We start from the raw sequence: 19,041 nt of genomic DNA on the forward strand, positions 1-19,041 counted from the left end.
GCTAGAAAGACATTAATGGCCATGCTTGAAATATTGGTATGTATATATAAACTCTACCTAATATTTTGCTGTCACTAGCCATAGTTTTCCATTGCAACCAGAAAATCTGCAGTGAGGCCCGATTATACAGTCATATTATTTAACTCAAAATCTGCAAATTCTTGCCATAGTAATAGACATCTTTTTAAAAGGATTCAGTTTCAAACCGTAATGTAATTCCAAAGGTAATTTGTAGCAATTCCTTCATTAGTACAATTTAAAAAGCATACGTCTTCCACGTATGTATTCTAGTTTACATAAATACTTATGTATTACATTTCTTGGCATATGCAAGTTGGAAAGCATTCCACATCTTCACCATCTATTTTGTTGCCCATCAATTCCTTTCATGAGTTATTTTTCATTTCCTTTCAGCCATTTTTTTTATTCATAATAGTTGTATTTTCTGGATAAATAGACATCCCATTCCTAGCATCTCCAAAACATTTATTTTATTTTACACCAAATCTAGTTGTTTTAACTTTATATCTAGTAAGTCCCTCCTACAGCCAGTCATTATTCCTTGCTACAGTTAGTAGAAGACATAAATAAGGGGACCACAACACTTTTTCTGATTTGCTATTCTTCCTCTGTTACTTCAGTCTTACATTTGTCAACAACTGCATTTATTGGTAATGCAGATATGCCATTCAGACTTTTTCCAATCCAACCTTTAACTATTACTTTGTTTTGTAAGTATTTTTATGGACCGATCTTGAGTATCTTATAAACTATATTCCTTCACAATATCCTACAATGCCTCATGATTAATACTGTCAATAATATTTTCCACATCATAAATTATATGTAGCTTTCTCTTTACAGAATCTGTAACATTTTACAAAACTTGGCAAATCCTTAACTTGCTTACCTTCCACTCCACATATTTTTTCATCCAAATGTCTTAAATTATTTGCTAATTTTTTATGAATCATTTGCATAAAATTGTAATCTGTATTTATTATTCAATGTTGGAGGCCTCCAATTTTTTATATTTTCTTTTTCTAACTTTTTATAATAAGCTTAACGCCTGGCCAGATTTATTTTTAAAATCACGTCAGCCATTCATTTGTAGCCTTGTTCACAATATCCTTTTCACTTCCTTTTTCAAGAAAATTCAAATCCTATTCTGGTTATCCCTGGGCTACTAAAATGATAAATTTCTTTCAAGATCAAATACTTTTTCTGTTTTCTTCACCATTTTAGTTGATAATTACTACAGATTTTTGCATACTTTTTTGCTTAGTACCTATTTTCTTCTCATTTTTTTAACACATTTTTTCAATTCTGTTTTATATACTCTTGAGTATGGTACATTTCCTATTTTCATCCATCCTATTTTCATCCATTTTTCTATCCCATCTTTATCCCTTTTAATTTTCCCCTCAAAAAGTGAAACAACTTCTTTACACCTTGCAGAAATTATTTCTACTTTTACAACTTTCCTTTTATTCTACCCATGTTCTTATTATACCAAATTCTTTACTCACTAATAATTTCCTTTTTTCACCCAATGGAACTCTTTCAGGCTTCCTTTGTACAATTCCTTTTCCTTAACCAAATATTCTTAATTTCATCTTTTTATTTTTTTCTGTAGTAACACAGTCATGCAACTTGCATTTGATGAGTAACATTATCATCCTCATTATTAACTTTGTTTTCCATACTTTCATTATCAATATTGTCGTCCTCATTGCTATCATCAGGTTCACCAGAAAATGACCATGTCTGTCACATTCTCTACATAACTCTATACAACTGGATGGGAAACCAGAAGTTCACCCGTGATTTGATACCCAAGTCTCTAGTAGACATGACTTGTAAATGGCTCATCTCCCAGGCCCCTGCTTGTAAATGCTTCATTTCCAAAGCTCCTGTTTACACTACTAAGGGTACCTACCAGAGTCTGTCCGAGATTTGGGATGCATAGCTTGGCTTAAAATGGCCTCAGTGGTGGGTAGCCTGGTACACACCTATGAACATTTTAACTTTTACAGTCCCTGAGAAGAGGAATTAATATCTGAAGTTTTGGATTGTTTATTACTGTTGCTTATAATTCTAAGTTTGAGTTTTTATTTTTCATTTTTGTCATAACAAAAAGGAAGTGAAGGCAGTCTGTAGTTTTCACGCCACGACAGCTATTTTCTTGAATCTCTGCTATGGTCCATGGCGGTGGATGGAGAGAACATGTGTACTGCTACCTCACCACCACCCCATCTACCTGTAATGAATAGAATAGAGACAGCTGTGGTCTCCAAAGTGCCCCACTTCTGAAAGACCACTCAGGCTGAGCCTCCAAATCCATAGCTCCAAAAGAAGATTGGAGGAGTGTCATACGCAGTCCAGCTCAACTTCCTGGAAAAGTGAACTGTTGGGACAACCATGTTTCTTGTTTGCCAACTACTACCAGTCACCTCCATGTAAAACATGCATGATCCTGTGCCCCCTTGATTTGATATCACTTAATGGATTGACTGCTGTACTGAATGACAAGTGGTCCTAGAAACAACTTTGCCTGCAAAGACACTAGGGCCAGTAGCACTGCCCTAAGCTGCAGCTGTTGGCTCTGGAACTCCCTTTTCCTGGGGAGCCACACCCCTAAATTCTGTGAGAGCCCAGATGATTGCCTGCCTCAATAGCAAAGTATCAGAAGTGTAAAAAAAAAAAGGATTGGTCCTATGCCAGAAGGAAAGGCCCCACCAAAAGTTTGATAGGAACTGTTCAGTATTTCAGGGCCTAGAAATAGAAGTCTGAGCGTGCAAGGCAATAACTCACAGTCCATTGTATTCTCAAGGATATTGGTATTGCAAACAGCAACATCAAGACTGTGGTGGTCATTAGGTCAGAAGTTGGAGAGAAATCAGTTTGTCTCCTGCATTACTCCTCATCCAGGAAACAAAAATATTTGAATTCCTGTTCCAGGGCAAGAACGACTGGCAATGGAGAATTCCCAGCTCTGCCCTCATGAAAGACACAGCTTATGAAAACTTCTCCCAGTTTAAGTCCGTCCACAGAGACTGCATTCATGGGGATAGCCTACAGCAAGGATGCTTCATGGAGTTCCAGGAAACAACTCCCAGGTCATTTGGATAGTCGAAAGTACAGTTGTGCAAGTCCAACATCTACTGTTATGTTAAGTTTAATGTTCACTGCTGCAGTATCCCATATAACCAAAGCTACTGCTGCACTGACCAAATAATGAACATAGTACAGTTGTATAATAAGCATACCATAACAGTGGATGTTTGAATGATCACTGCTGCAACAGCTGCTCCTTTCCTACATCTTGCTTATGGAGAGTGAGGACATTGATTGCTGTTTGCCTAGCACTGACCTTTTTCAGGGCTCTTGTCTCCCTCTTATGGTTGGCATGAAAGCTCTGAAGGGCTTGGCACATAGACCACTGATTTTCTCCATCTCTGCTTGAACTCTGTTTTGGTGTGTGGAAGGTGCTCTTAAACTTTGTAAGCTGTCTGGCTGTTGCATCTTATGCAAGATATAACTTGTTAGTTAAAACTATTACAGTTAGTGAATGATGAACATCATACAGATCCTTCACCTGCAAGACCTAGACCACCATGGCCAACACCTTAGCATATTGTCTGGTAGCAAAAGAAAACCCTAATTACTCAATTTTGTACTGCAGTTGATGCTTACTCAGAGCAAACAATGAACCTTCTGTATGGACCTCACATGCTGAGGTGTTGAGAAACATTTCCCGAATCTAGCAACATACTTTAGATGAGATTATGTTCCCTTTTTAGGCCAGGGAAATATGAGAGTAAAATCCTTGACCCTATTGCTGAAAGTGTGACTGTTTCTGACACCTTTTTTAATAGGAGAGTTTGGGTCTGAACCAAGAGCTCTACTAAGATGGACTAGTCCACCAGCAGTGCACCTTCTGAGTGAGTATCTGTAGGCTGTAGGATGTGCCTACAAGTAACCATGTCCACTCTGGTCTTTTGATCTCTAAGCCAGGATAAACTTGGTACCAACCCTCTACAGTCGCAGACCAGATTCAGGACTCTGGTCCAGGGCAGTACAGTTATCCTCTTGGTAGACCTGAGTGCACTAGAAGTGGCAGGAATATGCAACACTTGAAGACCCATCCTCAAATACCAAGGGAGGATTTCCTCTCATTTGGAGTTGGCCTTGATTAGAAGAGGCAGACAAAGATAGAGGCATATAGGAATCATGAAGATCTTCCACTAATCAAGCATGTACAAGGTTGGACAAGCATTACTATCTTAACCAGGACTCTGGAAACTGTCATTTGAACTTGATCACCGGTCACTTGTACAATCATGTGGCTCATTCAATCTTGGCATTTACTGCTGTTTGTTAATCATAGGACCCACCAAGGAGGGTCCTCAATGTTAGATTTTGCAGATATGTTTTACTACATTAGTTGATCTGCAAGTCAGCAATGTATTTCTGTCTGCCATTCTCCTTCATATTGGCATTCCTGTGTTCACCCTCTAGTATTAGCATTCATTGTAAGTTGTGTAAGTATATTTTATTTTTTTTATTAGTTATCCTTTGTTGTTTGAGTTAGTCCCACTAGGCTAGTGGCCGCTTTTCAGGGGAAACCCATTGTGGTATTTGTACTGCTGGGGGAAACTAGCCAGGGAGTCTGGGAACTTCCCATACTCTTTGATAGGTGCTGTGGGATATTTTGTATCCGCCTGAGCTACCCCCCAACTCAGTCTATTTAACACCTCATGTTAAGTTGTCTATCTCGCCTTCATTCTTGCTGGATGGGTTCGGAGCCGACCTCGGCTCCTGCTTCACACTCTAAAGCTCGAGAGTTGGTTCCACAGGCTCGAGGCTCCCCTTATATCCCACAATGCTAGGCGAGAGTTACCTCAGATCTCGTTTGCCGCTACAGCTTCGAGGTTGGTTTTCTACCGGTTCCTGGTAAGTTTTAGCTTTTTCTATAAAAAGTTACTCTTGTTTCCCCTTTTTTCAGTTTAATTATCCCTAAATTAGTGTAGTTCATTAAACTCTATCCCCGAACCTATTTCTTCCCGTTTCTTGTCAAAAGAACTTTTAGTTCTTCCCTTGGGCCTTAGGCCTTCCCTTCCCTAGGGAGTGTTTGTGTAGTGTACTACTGTTTATTGTACTTATTTTTAGTATATTTTTACTATAGTTGTTATTTTGACAGGGTATAACTGGTGTGTTTGAGTGTGTGTTTGTGTTCGCCAGTTAGGCTATGTCTAAAGCAAGGTCTCAGTTCAAAGTGTGATGCGTGCTGTCAGAAAATGTCTCTGACAGGCGCCACACTTTGTGTCTATTGTCCAAGTCTGGGGCCTGCCCCTGTGCTGTCTGCCATGGCTTCAGCCCCAGGGTCCTGCAGGAAAGAAAACAAGCTCATATTGAGAGGCTTGATGAAGCCTGAGGATTCCTGTCTGTCTCAACAGGGAAGCCCTCCAGGCATCGAGGAGGTCTTGCTCTCCGGAGCGAGACCTCAGGTTGTTCAACCTTGCCTTTATCGGCTCGGGCTGAAGACTCAGTCCACAGTTTCTGTGGCTCCCTCCGGCCTCAGCCGAGGTTATCGAGGTACCCGTGTCGGCTCGACAAGATCTTCGGAGCCGACAACCAGAAGGAGGTCTAGGTCACCTTCTCTTGGCTCCGTTCATTCGGCTCCAGGATCTCCCCTGCTGTCTGAACGGAGCCAAAGGTCTCATTCCTCTAGGTCATCGAGGTTGTCCGATCATGACCTTCAGAGGGTGGTGAGTCGACTACTCAAGTCTGAGGCACTGGCCCAGATGCTTCAGAGCCCGACTCATCAGTCGGTGCCTGTCCCGGTCCATCAACTCCTTCCTCCTTCGACTCTCTTGAGCTCGGAGCCGGGTCGTGTCGTGCTCATGAGTGCAGCACCACTGTTATGCTGCAGTGCAGTGTCAGCAATCTGTTTGCCTGGTGCAGGAATAGAACCCACAGCCATCTGCACTAAGGCAAATGTACTTTGCTTCAGTGACACTTGTTAGCAGTGTAAATGCCAACTTTTCATTCAGCTTTGCAACAAGAGTGCTCATGGCTGGGAATGAACTGACAGGATCAGTTTTTGTTGGCACTCGTATGTAGCTGGAGTATGACATCCATGGCATCCACTAGTACTATGCACTTGAACCACCAAACATGGGATCTTCAAGTAAGAGTTGTTGTATGGTGATTAGTGGAAAGGATGAATCAGCCACAATATCTATCAAGTGCAAGGGCCTTCTCACAGGTCATCTGATGCAATAAGAATGTATTTCACTTTGTGGACTAAAACTCTCTCCACAAAAAAGTATTACTTATCCAATTGGGAATTTTCATCTTGGGCAGACCCACAAAGTTATGAGTGCAAACTTTGTTTAAATTACTATTGATTATTAAAATCTGCTTAGGCTTATCTTTTTGTTTAGTTGAAGTTCACCTTTGCATTTGTTTGTATTCTTGTTGTTCCACAAGATTCTTTAAGCCAAGCAATGAAATCTTTTTAGTGTTTTATATTTCCTGCTGCAATTTACTTTTTTTCTGACTGCAGTTTGAATTTTTATGATTGGAATATTTGACATTACTATCTTTTGAACTAGCCAGCACAGTGGACTTAATTCCTTTCTTGGAAGCCTCTGTTGGCAGCAGTCACTTTTGCTGGAGGAATCCCAGGCAAAAGTTTTGATTTGTTTTTTTTTTTTTTTTTTTTATATACAGGGAAAAGTAGCTGCAAAAACTCTTTCTTTTCTGACCAGAGTCTTTTTCATTAACTGTGAAACAGTCTATTTTTTTTCCTGCAGAAGGAAAACCTAGGGAGAGACTGCTCCACATTCAGTATGCCAACAGAGAGCTTGGATGTTATGTGGAAAGAACCAGCCACATCAGATAGACTGTGTAGGATGTTTTTTGCAGGGCAAGAAAGAACTTCCTGCCCCTAAGAAGGTATTATAAAGTGATTTTCACAATTTCCTTTAGTTACGATAACACATTCCTTCAGGCTGTCTTCCAGTTTAGCTGCCTGTTTTAACAATTTTCATTTCAGTGTACATGTAAAGCTGTGATCAGGGTTTATTTCAGACATACACAAAACATTAAAGCTCAAATCAGTCTAGAAAGGTTGTCAGATTTTAGGGAAACCTAATGTAATCACTTCACCATACTATGTACTACTAAGGATTTCTGCCCATTTGTTATACTGCTGCAAGGGTCCTTCTGCAAGGTGCATTTGTGAGAACTGCTGTTCATGAGAACAGATTTTCAATGTAAGGATTTTTTACATAGTAAAAATTCCTGAAATGCTTAGTGTTATCAACATCTAGTATGTTTATTTTGTGTACAGTTATTTTGCTTGAACTGAAGCTTGTGCAAGCTAGTATCCTGCATTATAAGGGGCATGTCCCAGCCATTTCTGACACTGGTGTGAGTTGCACATACCTTATAAGTTGAGAGAACAACAAATATTTGGTAAAAGTCAGGTTGAATGGTGATACAGTGACTATTTACTTGTCCATCCTTTGACCAGGTTAGTCCCAGTAGGCCAGTGTTGTCTTTTCAGGAGAGAGACAAGATGGTATTTAACTTCCCGTGCCCTTTTCAGTAGGTGCCATGGGATCTTTTACATTCACCTGAGCTATTCCCAACTCAAGCAGATGAGACCTCAGTGTGATGTCTCATCCAAAAGATGACACACTCAGGAGTACAGCACCCCTATTAGGCTGCACTATGGTATCAGCAGTCCATCTACCTGGTGTGGGAATAGAACACACAGCCTTCTGCACCAGGGTGAGTATGCTACTTTGTTGCATCAGAAGACCACAGTTATACTGCTGAAGGAAATTTTTCAAAGATCTTTACTGTTATGGTGAGTACATGAAATGTGTTCCTGAGCTTTACAAGATTGTATTTTTTATTGTGTTTTATGATATCTTTTAGCAAATAAAATAATAATTTCCCTTACTTTCTTAGTGTTTTGGAGACGGAACTTTCTCGGAACCCAGAGCCACGGTATGTATGGTCTCGTCACACACTCCCTGTGACAGACATTCACTGTGGCTTTGGAGGATCTCTTGCTCGTATTGGCACAGCCTCTCTGGATCAAACTGTTAAGGTCAGTTAACTAATCATTACCCCCTCTCACTAGTTTTTTATTTTGTCATTTGCCACCTGGACTGACATTCTGATCTTCTGCATTCTTAAACCTGATGCTTTAAACAAATGTGAATTGTTGCATGGTGTATTATGTAAGTCAGCAGTTTGAGATGTAGGAGTTTAACAAGATCCAGCATTATTACATAAAGTAATTTACTGAGTGACCTTTAATAGAGTTTGTAACCTTCTAGGGCTGTACTTGGTTGTGAAAATTCCTAGCAGCAGAATCCATTGAAGACGTGCTGCAGCTTGATTAAAGTGGCTTGGATAAATATGCTGCATAACTGATGTCCATTGACAGAGCTGTGTTGGTGACATTTGCATTTAAAACTGAAACAAACCTGGGCATAGGGACGATTTTACAAGACTTTCTGTGCATTGTTAGAAAATATGAATATTGCCATGAGTTTGCGTAACTGAAAACTAGTAACTGATGTGACCTTACTAAACTACCCAAGATAAAAGCAGAAGCATTTTCCTTTTTTCCACAGAGGATCTTGGTTAGTCTGGTTTTACAAAGATGGGAGCTACTAAAACAGATTCTGTCCATTTTGCTGGTGTAGATGTAAGGTGTTTGTCTACTCTTGACAGCGGTGGACATTTGGATCCGCACAGGACTGCTGAAGAGCTAGGAGGGGGGAGAAGGATAGAGCACCATAGGAACATATTTCTTCCTTCGGGAGGGTGGTTAGGGAGAGGTTCAAATCTATTAACTGACTTCAAGAAACAGCAAGCTACATTATGACTAGAGGTAGGGGAGGATGGTAGTGAGAGGCTGATGCAGTCTGGCCATGATGAGAGGTTTGGCTCACAGCTGTAGAAACACCTGGATCACTGAGCCTATTGAGCTGAAGCTGTAGCAGTGCACTGTTTACTAGGAGTTTTCCTTGTGTGGTAACGTGTGTCCTCTGTGAGCTGCAGCTGTAGAGCTCACAAGCCTGTATGGGGAGAGATTAGATTGGAAAGACCCAATCTCTGATATACAGATGATGGTTTCTGCTCCCCTGTTCATTCAGTTCACAGGTGGATTTAAAAAAAAGGAGTACTTGAGATACTGGTATAGAAGTAGCTTTCTTCATCTAGGAGAATGTCACTGCTGTGTCAAAAATAACTTTTCAATGTCCACTGACTTGTCGTGACAGTTCTGTAGTGTCTTTTATTGGCTGAAATTGTATAGTGTATGGTTCAGGCCGAGAAAAGGAAGATTGCAAGGATCTTTTTAGTACAAGGCCTGTACCATGGGGTGGGGACATTGCAGGTCTGACAGTTTACAAGGAAGATCTTGTGAAACAGAAAAAGAAAAAAGTCAGGTAACACTATACCTTTAGCCACTTAAGTTCAAAAGCTTTGTCTTTAGCTGATTTATCCTGGTGAGACATTTTGTTTTTGAATCTGCACAGATTTTAATGTAATATATTATTGCTACTTTCTGTGAATTGATTTAGCCTAAAGCACTTTAGTAAAATATTGACTGCATACAACCATTGTTTTGACACTGTTGTATTAACGGCTTTAATATTATTTTAGCATTGGTTTTGTGGGCTTAGAGACCACTGCAGATCTTAAGTAGGTGGCTAGTAAGCGGTTACTACATTGCATTCCCAGTGCAGCTGGTGCAGTGGCCAAGGCTGATTAAGCTCTGACTGTCGCCCTGATGACATATGTTCAAGTAGCAAATTTAGAGATGTTGGGGACTAATGGGTGTATTGGAGTGAGTGGCCAAGGTAAGCTCATCTGTCTTGGAGGAAGAAGTTGACTCTGTATTGCAGATACCTGGTAGAGGCCAGGGGGTGTATTGTGAATCTGCTGACTAACTGTTGCTTTGACTAGCCCAATTGTGCTGATATACTTAGCTGGGAAGCATTGTGTGTGGGAGCATGCACACCTCAGGACTCAACATTTCAGCCCCCCGCTTCAGCAGTGTACTTATCAGCTGCCATGGTGAAGGATACTAGGCAGAAATTCACCAAATTACCCAGGATGACAACCCTCCAATGTCTGGCTTTTGGCATTATTAGAGCCATATGGTTGGTGGAATACAGGAACAAAAAGACCATTTAGTTGCTTTGGTGTGTGTGTGTGTCTGTGTGTGTGTGTGTCTGTGTGTCTGTGTGTGTGTGTGTCTGTGTGTGTGTGTGTCTGTGTGTCTGTGTGTCTGTGTGTCTGTGTGTCTGTGTGTCTGTGTGTCTGTGTGTCTGTGTGGGGGGAGGAAGTAGGAAAAAACTGCATCCCTTAAGAAGATGTATGTGGCTTAACATATCAGGTTTTAGTACTAAGCAGCAACAAGACCATTGCTTGTAGAGGAGAATAAGTTTATTTTATTTATTTATTTTTTACTTTTGCTTTTGTTTACCTGAAAGGTCTGGCTGGGAAAAAACCCTTTTCAGTGGAGGCCTGGGGTAGTACCTCAAAGACTCCTGACTTTGCTGCTGCTGCAGTGCCCCAGGATAGCCCCTAAGAAGACTTCTATCCAACAATCAATTCATCTTATTAGCTCTATAACTCTCGTAGTGCTAACACCAGCTTACTGATGAGAAATTATCACTACAAAAGTCACTGTACTCATAACTCTCTCCTCTTTCTCTTTACTGTGCTTTTGTTGCTTTTGACTTCTTTTCTGTTTCTTCCTCTGTAGTATGTCTCTCAACCTGGAAACATCAAAAATCTGGACAAAGGCCCATGAAAAGTAGGTACAACTGGCCAAAAATCTGTAGACTTATTAACATTACATGCATAATTATCTAACCCCACTCACTCCAGTGGGATACCAACACTCAAATGCAAATTGAAGAACAGATAAAATATTAAACACAAAATATAATCAGAAAAACTTGAACTTGTATAAAACTAAATACGTTTTTTTTATAAAAATAAAATTAACTGCTTGTACAGTAATATTAAATAACACATTTCACTTCACTGACCTTCAGTTAAAGGAAGCAGCATCTGCACATTGCTGTTATAAACTTAGAAAGCTGCCAGGATAACATGTTTTGTGTTGGCATGGATTTTCTGAAGGTACACAGTTTGAAACTCAAGTACATGCCATATTGTCATTATTTAGTGACTTAACTCCTCAGTGATTTGCTGGAAAAACAGAAATTTTAAGAACAGATCAAAATATGAGGCAAAAATATAGACATTCTGTGAAAATCTGGACATTTGAGAGGCATGTAAGTGATCACTGTTAGCGAGGTGTTTGTAACACCACTGTTAATATGCTCATCAATTTCTGTCACTGTTGTATATAACAAACAAATCCATGCAAGATACATGTACATTTGTGACTCTTTATAGCCAAAAATTAAGGCATCCGCCTATTAGTTACTAAGTGCTAATATATTAACATGAAAATGTTAAAGATGAGGCACTAGCAGCAGTAATCCTTTCCTTGGCCATGTGTTCATACACAGGACAAGCGTCTTCCTGATGCTGGGAAGTGGACGCTCTAGAGGACTTTAGCACCCACAGTAGTTGCACTGTGATTAACAATACCCCAGGAATCTGTGCACTCCATTTCTTGCATCAGACATTCATTTGCACATTGCTAGAGTTTCATTTTAGTGGCCTAGTCTAGTCTGTCTCTCTCTCTCTCTCTCTCTCTCTATATATATATATATATATATATATATATATATATATATATTTGTATATTTATATTTAAAGAATATAAAACCCAAGGAGGATGCAATAATGTAAGTAACGGTAAGGTGATGGATTCACCTTAACGTCAGCAATATTAACAAAGTAAATTTGGTTGGATACAGTATGTAAAGAGTTAGTTCCCTCCCCCACAATGAATAAATGTCTACACCCCCAGATGTGTATTGTAAGATTGATTTTGTTATAAATTTATTCTGCTTCACCAAGGAATTGTTGTTTTCCACCTTAGTCAAGAAAGGCACTTTCTGAAAGGTGCTACTTTGACTCTTACCCCTTGCAAATATCTCCAAGGCTGGCACATTCGAACCACTGCTGTGAAAGGTATGCCGGGCACATCTCAGGATTGTCAGAAACATGAGCATCAACCATCATCCCTATTCCAGAGCTTCCCCCGATTCCCCTGACAGCACCACAACTGGGGTGGGGGGGCAGTGCTGGGGGATAGCTCCCCATTTTACTTGTACTGACCTAGTTATCAGCAGCTGGCTGTCACTGAGTACCTGGCTTTTCCACCTTTGTCCACTTCAGAGTGAAAGGGACAAAAAATCCCCAAAATACATTTCCAAGACCAGGAACATGAAATCATTCCAAGGCTGCTGCCACAGTGGCCCTCCCCCCCAATATTATTTTTTCCAAATGTCTGATTTCAGAAAGAACAGCGGGAGGGGAAGCATTTCCCCAGATTAGTGTAGCAATCTAGGAGTGAGGGAGAGTAACAGAAAATAACTTACAAAGGGAGAAGTATGGATTTTAAGGACAGGAAGTAAATCCAGTCCAGTTTTCTGTACCGGTGTCAATAAATTCACAATAGTTACACTTATAACACGGTCTCGTACAAGCAGTCTTAGTTGCAATAGGTGCTCTATATTGTAACTTATTCGGTCCACATAACATCCTATGTAAATTAATTTTATTCTTATAGGTAAACTTTGGTCTATCACCTATTACCTCAAAGATCTTGGGATCAACTGTTAATATGTTCCAAAACTTCAGATATGAATCCATCACCTGATTGACATCCTGGGTGTAATAAATGCAAACTCTTACACAGATTGAGAGTAAATGGATTATTAGGCTAAGAGCTACAGCCTGGGCTGAATGACAGAGTGTCAATCAAACCCATTTTAAAAGCAAGGAGGTTATGGTAACGGGTAGGATTGATCTGTATTTGGACCATTATTTTATATTCATAGGTGTTATTAATGTTCAGACTTCCTGTAACTGCCAGTGAACATGCAGCATTAGGTAGATTTTTTATCTTCTATTTTATTGGCTGTTATATTCAAAGCTCTGGTTTTTATTAACGTTTACATTTCAATTTGCATGTTTATGCATTTATAGCCCTATACATGTATGTAGCTGTTTTAATTTAGATAGATTGCATTTTTTATACTATGACATTTTTTATTTGATTATATAGTTATCATATATATTTTTTATTAGAACATGATATTTTTATATGTTGTTAATAACAATTTGAATGTTTTAATTAGGCATGCGGAAGTGATGTCAACAGTGTTTAGACTATTTAAATGTTTGAATATTGTGTCTGTTTGAATGGTCTGAAGAAGCCTATATGGTGAAAGCGCTTGCCTTTTATTTCTGTCAATAAAACAGATGCTACGTTTTTAATTGGATTCCTTTGGATTTATTCGTGGTGGGCTGTGAACTGCTTTTTAGAGCTGTTTTTGTTGAGTTGTTGTCCGTATCACCGTTTTACATCGCAGTGTTGAGCATATTGCCCTGCCGCTCTCCCGTTGTTTTCCAGTTATTTATTCGTTTGGGAGATTATTTCACAGAGCAACCATTGTTGGTTTTATTCTACAATTAAAAAAAAACAAAGCATTTCTTTTACAAATAGGTTTGCCTTTCAATTTAATATTGGAGTAAGGGAACATAAAATAAATGTGAAAACACTAAATAAATCACTATTAAATAGATACACTGTCTGACCAATAAACAAACAATTTCATTTTATATCATATAGCACCTGGATCTCAAAGCATGGGTACTATGAATTAAGGGCACCATAAAAATCCTGTTCCCATAACACTTCGTATGTATGTTTTGCATTTTTTTTAAGTTTCTACGATCTGAAAACTGCAGCATCTGCAAGTTAAACTGCCAACAGGTAAGCTCATTGTCACTTTTCAACACACACAAAGTATTCCGTAAGAAGCTTAAACAAATAAACTGGAGTAGTGACAGACTGGATAAAATGCTAAAAGTAATGAAACAACGTTTACTTTCCTGTATAAATGTCTTTTCTGTATGCATATTTTCTCTAAGTATGACAGTGCAAACTAAGAACTTTAAACTGCAAAATATTGCCATCACAGTTTGCACCAACCCAAACTTTAGGACTGCTCACCTGTCCTGTATAAGTCAGCTGATCCCATTTATAATGTATAAAGTGTTGTGGAAGTTTCAGAAAGACACATAGTTTGAATTTGCGAAACACCCATACCAGCGGTCAGCGCTCATGGCAAAAGAGTGCTGGTACATAAACTTTCTTGAATCGGGTCTGGTGGACTTTAGTTAGGAATTAGCATGAGTGTGATTTTTTGTGCTAAAAAGCAAAAATAACATTCCACTAGTGCCATCCACAGTTCCAATTCAGTCAGACAGGCAGTCAGGCACTACCTCACAATGCTGACGTTGTCACGGTGCAGGATACACTGACGATGCGTGAAATTGGGAATTGAAGGGGCCACTTGTGAATTTCTGGCACCCCTTTATTTTGCCCTCAAAACTGATAAATACCGAGGGGTTAGATAACATTGAGAGGTATGCTCTGTAGCCATTAAGTCTTTTCTTCCCTTCCCATTAATCCTTATCAACTTATTTTAACACGCTTAAGGATTATGGAATTAATATTCATCAGTTTAAATTTAACTTGCTTCTTTATTTGTATAATGTATTGCTATGTTAACTTGTATCCTATCTATTATTTTCAGTTTTGTCAGTCAGTGTCTCTGTAATAATTCCTTGTACTTTGTAAGTTTTTTTTTTCTAATAGTGTTGTGTTAAGAGCTTTTCTCTGCAGGCCTCAACTGAAAAGGGGTTATTTTATGCCAGTCAGACCTTGCTGTAAATTTGAATTAAATGCCTCCGCATTTACATGTGATAAGGCAACAAAACAATATTTGAACAACAATGAATATTACAGCAAGTCAGTTATAGTGCATCAGTAAATTGAAAACTGTAAGTAATGATCTATGGAAACATCACATGGTTCATGGTATAGCATGTGAAAAACAATGAATAAGCAGTATATGATGTAGCACAAAACACTGGCTGTCATACCGTGGGCATCTTTCTACATATTGATGAAACTGCAAGAAGCTAAAGATGGCTACATGTTGGAGCAAAATTTAAACGTCAGTATTTATTTTTGGGGTTGGGTTCATTTCTCTCTCCTATTTTCCAGGCCACAATCAGAGGCATCTTTTCCAGTCCATTTATTAGCATTCTAGATAACCCAATTTTCCCAGGGGCTCTTTGATGTAGTGGGGACTTGCTACTTGCATTACAAGAATAAGCCCTTGCCCCCTCCCCAAAATATCATAGGCAGTTTTTCCCCATTTACGTGGGAGCCTTGGTGAGGATTGCTGTGCAGTGGGGTAGGTGAGAACCTTTGTGAGGTATCATTGCCTTGTAGGCTATGAGAAAATTTCTGTGCTTTCTTCCCTCTAGGTAATTCATGCACTAGCACCACTGCAGTAAGCATACAACGCAACCTTACATGTTTTACCCCTACATGTACTTTTGTCTACATGGACTCCTGTTGTCTTGTTTGTCAACAAGACTTGTTACGGTAACACTCGGTACCCTCCCCCTTTCTGACCACCCATACCCCAGACCAGTTCTATAGTGAGCTGCCTGTAGTGCAACTGACCACATTGGTTCTGGGCTACAAACATACCTATCTACCTCATAGTACAAGAAATCTGGACAAAGCCTTACAAAATGTGGGGGGTGGGGTGGGCAAAGGCCCAAAAATAGGTATAGATTTTAAATATTGCTCTTACAAACTTAGACAGTTGCTAGAGTAACAGGGTTTGTGTTAATACATTTTCTGAAGGATTTCAAGTCTGAAAATCTAATGTATGCCATTTAATCACTTCAGTCCTCAGATAATTGCAGTGATTTGTCAGAAAACCATGCATTTTATGAGGAATAGACCAACAATTGGAGGCAAACATCTGGACAGTTCAGAGGTATGACTATAAGCCAGCTGTCTTCTGTTCACTGTGGTGGTGTAACAAGGCGCAACAGCTCTCCTCTACTTTTTTTGAAGTGATGAGATGAGTGGCTGCCACAAGAGGGTGGTATGAGCATGATTAGACGGAGGCTTTCATTCATAGCTGTCTTTATTGCAGCTGCATTTTTTGGCTTTTTTTTGTGTGAAGAACAGCAGTCCAGGTTTAGTGTATCTCTCAGCTTTTCTTTTGCTGAGCAGCGTACATGATTTTTTTTGTCATAGGATTTTTCAGTGTTCTTCATAGTACATGTACTTAACTGTATAGATAAATTTGGTCAATAATAGACTTCAAAGTTATATACTTGTGTACCCTTTAAAAAATTAATTGTATTAAGTGTGTTAATCTCCTAATACTTACAGAGGAAATGCACATTACTGATTTTAATTATTTGTCTTCATTCTTGATATAAAATGTTGAGAATTGTTGAGCTGTCCCGAAGGGTTGTAAGTATCATTAGAAAGTTCTGAAATAAGCTATGTCCATACTTGGAAACCATTATGGAAATTCTTTTTAAGGGAAAATCTGCGTGATAATAATTAACTTAAAATGCTTGTATGAAACTGTACACACCTGGTTATCAGTTTGCAGTGAAGGTGGCGCTTTATTGTAGACACGTGGGGCTGGCATTTTACATTATCTTTTCTGAACTTTTTGAAGCCGTATTGTATTAAACAGAAATTTAACAAGACAAATGGTAGAATGAAACAGCTTCACTTCCGGGAAGCTGGAAGTGTCACAAACAGTAACCTCGGTTGTCACTTAAACAGATTGCAATGTCAGTAAAGTTTGTAGAATTTTGTAGAGTTAGAGAGATGGAGTTCAGGCTGTAGACTTCAGTGGAAATGTGGCTGGTCTGGACCTGCTTTATCTTGGAGACTTAAGGAAAAATGTTGGGATTTCTCTGACCTTTTACCCTTTTTATATTAGGGGAGTGGGGAATGCTGACATCTCATTATCAAAATCTACAGGGTCTCCAAAAGGCACTTGTCACTGAGCTACAGCCAGTTGTACATTTATCAATGAGTAAACAAATCTAAGAAATAGTTTACTTTCAAATTGTTTGCAAAGGAGGCTCGAAAGTATGGACTAGAGCAGCCACAATCAGTCTTATACTGAACACTGAGCCAAAAAAAATTATGGGATATGTATCATAGGAAGTTACTAGGCTAATGGTCCAAGGGCCCTTACAAGCCTAGCCAGGTTATACCGTTATTTCCACGATCAGTACCAATTGCCCCTGTCCAAGAGGGGCACAGCTGGAACCCCCCAGGTTGATTTTACTGTTACCCATCCAGTTATCCAGACTGTGTTTGAAGAGAGCCAAAGAGGTGGTCTGTTTGACATGAAGTGGCAGTCCATTCCAAAGGTGTTGCAACCTCTCTGAGACAAGTGTGTCCCTTCAGCAGGTTCTATTAATATCACATACCAGGTTAAGGTCTTTAGGGCATGTAACCCGTGTACCATTTGACTTGCGGATATGCAGCATTTCCAATTAAGTAGGGGCAAAGATGGCCTTATATGTAAAGCATAGATCGCCTCTGAGTAGTCTGTATGAAAAAGAAAAAGTAACAGTGATTTCAGATGGACAGATGCTGAAAACCTTGAATTTTCCGTGTGAGCAACCTTTGTGTTCAATTGTTGTAGGTGCTTGGAAAGGTACATACCAAAAGGGGTGTTGTACTCAGTTGTTGGCCTGATGAAGGAAGAGTGCAGAGAGGTTACAACTTCTATTTTTCTGGATGCAATACCCTTACTTATGAGACGAGCAGTATAGAATGATCATCATGTCTCCACAGTGGTAAGAAGGTCAAAGGTAAGGTTGCTATCAACCTGTATGCCCAGGTCTGTCACCACTGACTGCATACGTAGGGTGTTATTGATGTGGTAGTTAGCAAGAGCATCACACTTACCGAAAGGGATGATTCATTTTATTTGCATTGAGTTTAAGGCCATGACTTTGGCAACAATCATTTGACCCTCGTGTAGAATATTGACATTGTTTGGAGATTCTGTGACCACTCTTAGTTTGTAGTCCTCAGCAAACTTAGTCAGCCACAGACCTTTAGTTTTAGCTTGTATTTCGGAGAAATAGATTAAAAACAGTAGAGGTCCCAGGACTAATTCCTGTGGAGCACCACTGGTTACAGGTCTGCTGTTGGAGGTGGATTCCCCTATTTTGACTGTATGGTTCTATCACTGAGCCAGTTAGCAACCATCTAATGATGTGTAAGGGTTGATACCTAGCTGGGTGAGTTTGTAGATGACTGACTAGGGGATAGTGTCAAAAACCTTGGTTAAGTCTAGGTATGCTGTATGTGCAGATTTTCCCAAGTCCATGGCCTTGGTGACTGTCTGAAAGAAGTCCACCAGGTTTAACAGGCATGATCTCCCTTGGACAAATCCAAACTGAATAGGGTCAAGTGTTTGTAGATTACCTATATCTTTGTTAATAAGGTCCATGATAATTTGTATCTGTGGGAAGGTTCTAAAATACAGACTGGAACAGGTAGAACAACAATGGCTAACAAATCCAAATGAAGTACATCTCAGGCTGCAAATGGGGGCAGGCCCAGTTCCTGCCTACAACCCCAGAGTTGTAGACTTAGAATTCAGAGGGCATACAGATATGAAAAATTGGGTCTACATGTCAGCATGCTAAAATAGAAGCTCCCCTTCTTTTAACTGTGAAAGTTTGTAGCTGTAGTATTAAAGATAAAAGCTGTGCAGAGCAAGAAGGTTTGACCCCCTGCATCATCATACAGAATTTATCTTTTGGCAACGACCACTTTTTTGGTTTTATGTTTCTTTGATCAAATATCATCCAACCATTTTCTTTGTCTAAATTTATATCTCAACATTTTGTGGTCATTTAGCTAAAGAAAGTCTGTTGCACTGAAACTTGTCTACAAAGGAGGCTGGAAAATATGGACTAGAGCAGCCACAG

At 39.5% G+C, this 19,041-nt stretch overlaps 1 protein-coding gene across 1 annotated transcript in view; it reads left to right on the forward strand.

Annotated features, from left to right (window-relative positions):
- The window catches only part of WDR18 (WD repeat domain 18), a 765,213-nt gene that overhangs the window by 223,507 nt on the left and 522,665 nt on the right, over positions 1 to 19,041 (forward strand). Inside the window, exon 4 of the mRNA XM_044054012.1 lies at positions 7,987 to 8,128. Coding sequence (XP_043909947.1) covers positions 7,987 to 8,128 — 142 coding nt within the window. The remainder of the gene's footprint in view (positions 1 to 7,986; positions 8,129 to 19,041) is intronic.

Source organism: Protopterus annectens, chromosome 13.part0 (genome assembly GCF_019279795.1).
Source record: "Protopterus annectens isolate FY-2018-M chromosome 13.part0, PAN1.0, whole genome shotgun sequence".
Classification (NCBI taxonomy): Eukaryota; Metazoa; Chordata; order Ceratodontiformes; family Protopteridae; genus Protopterus; species Protopterus annectens.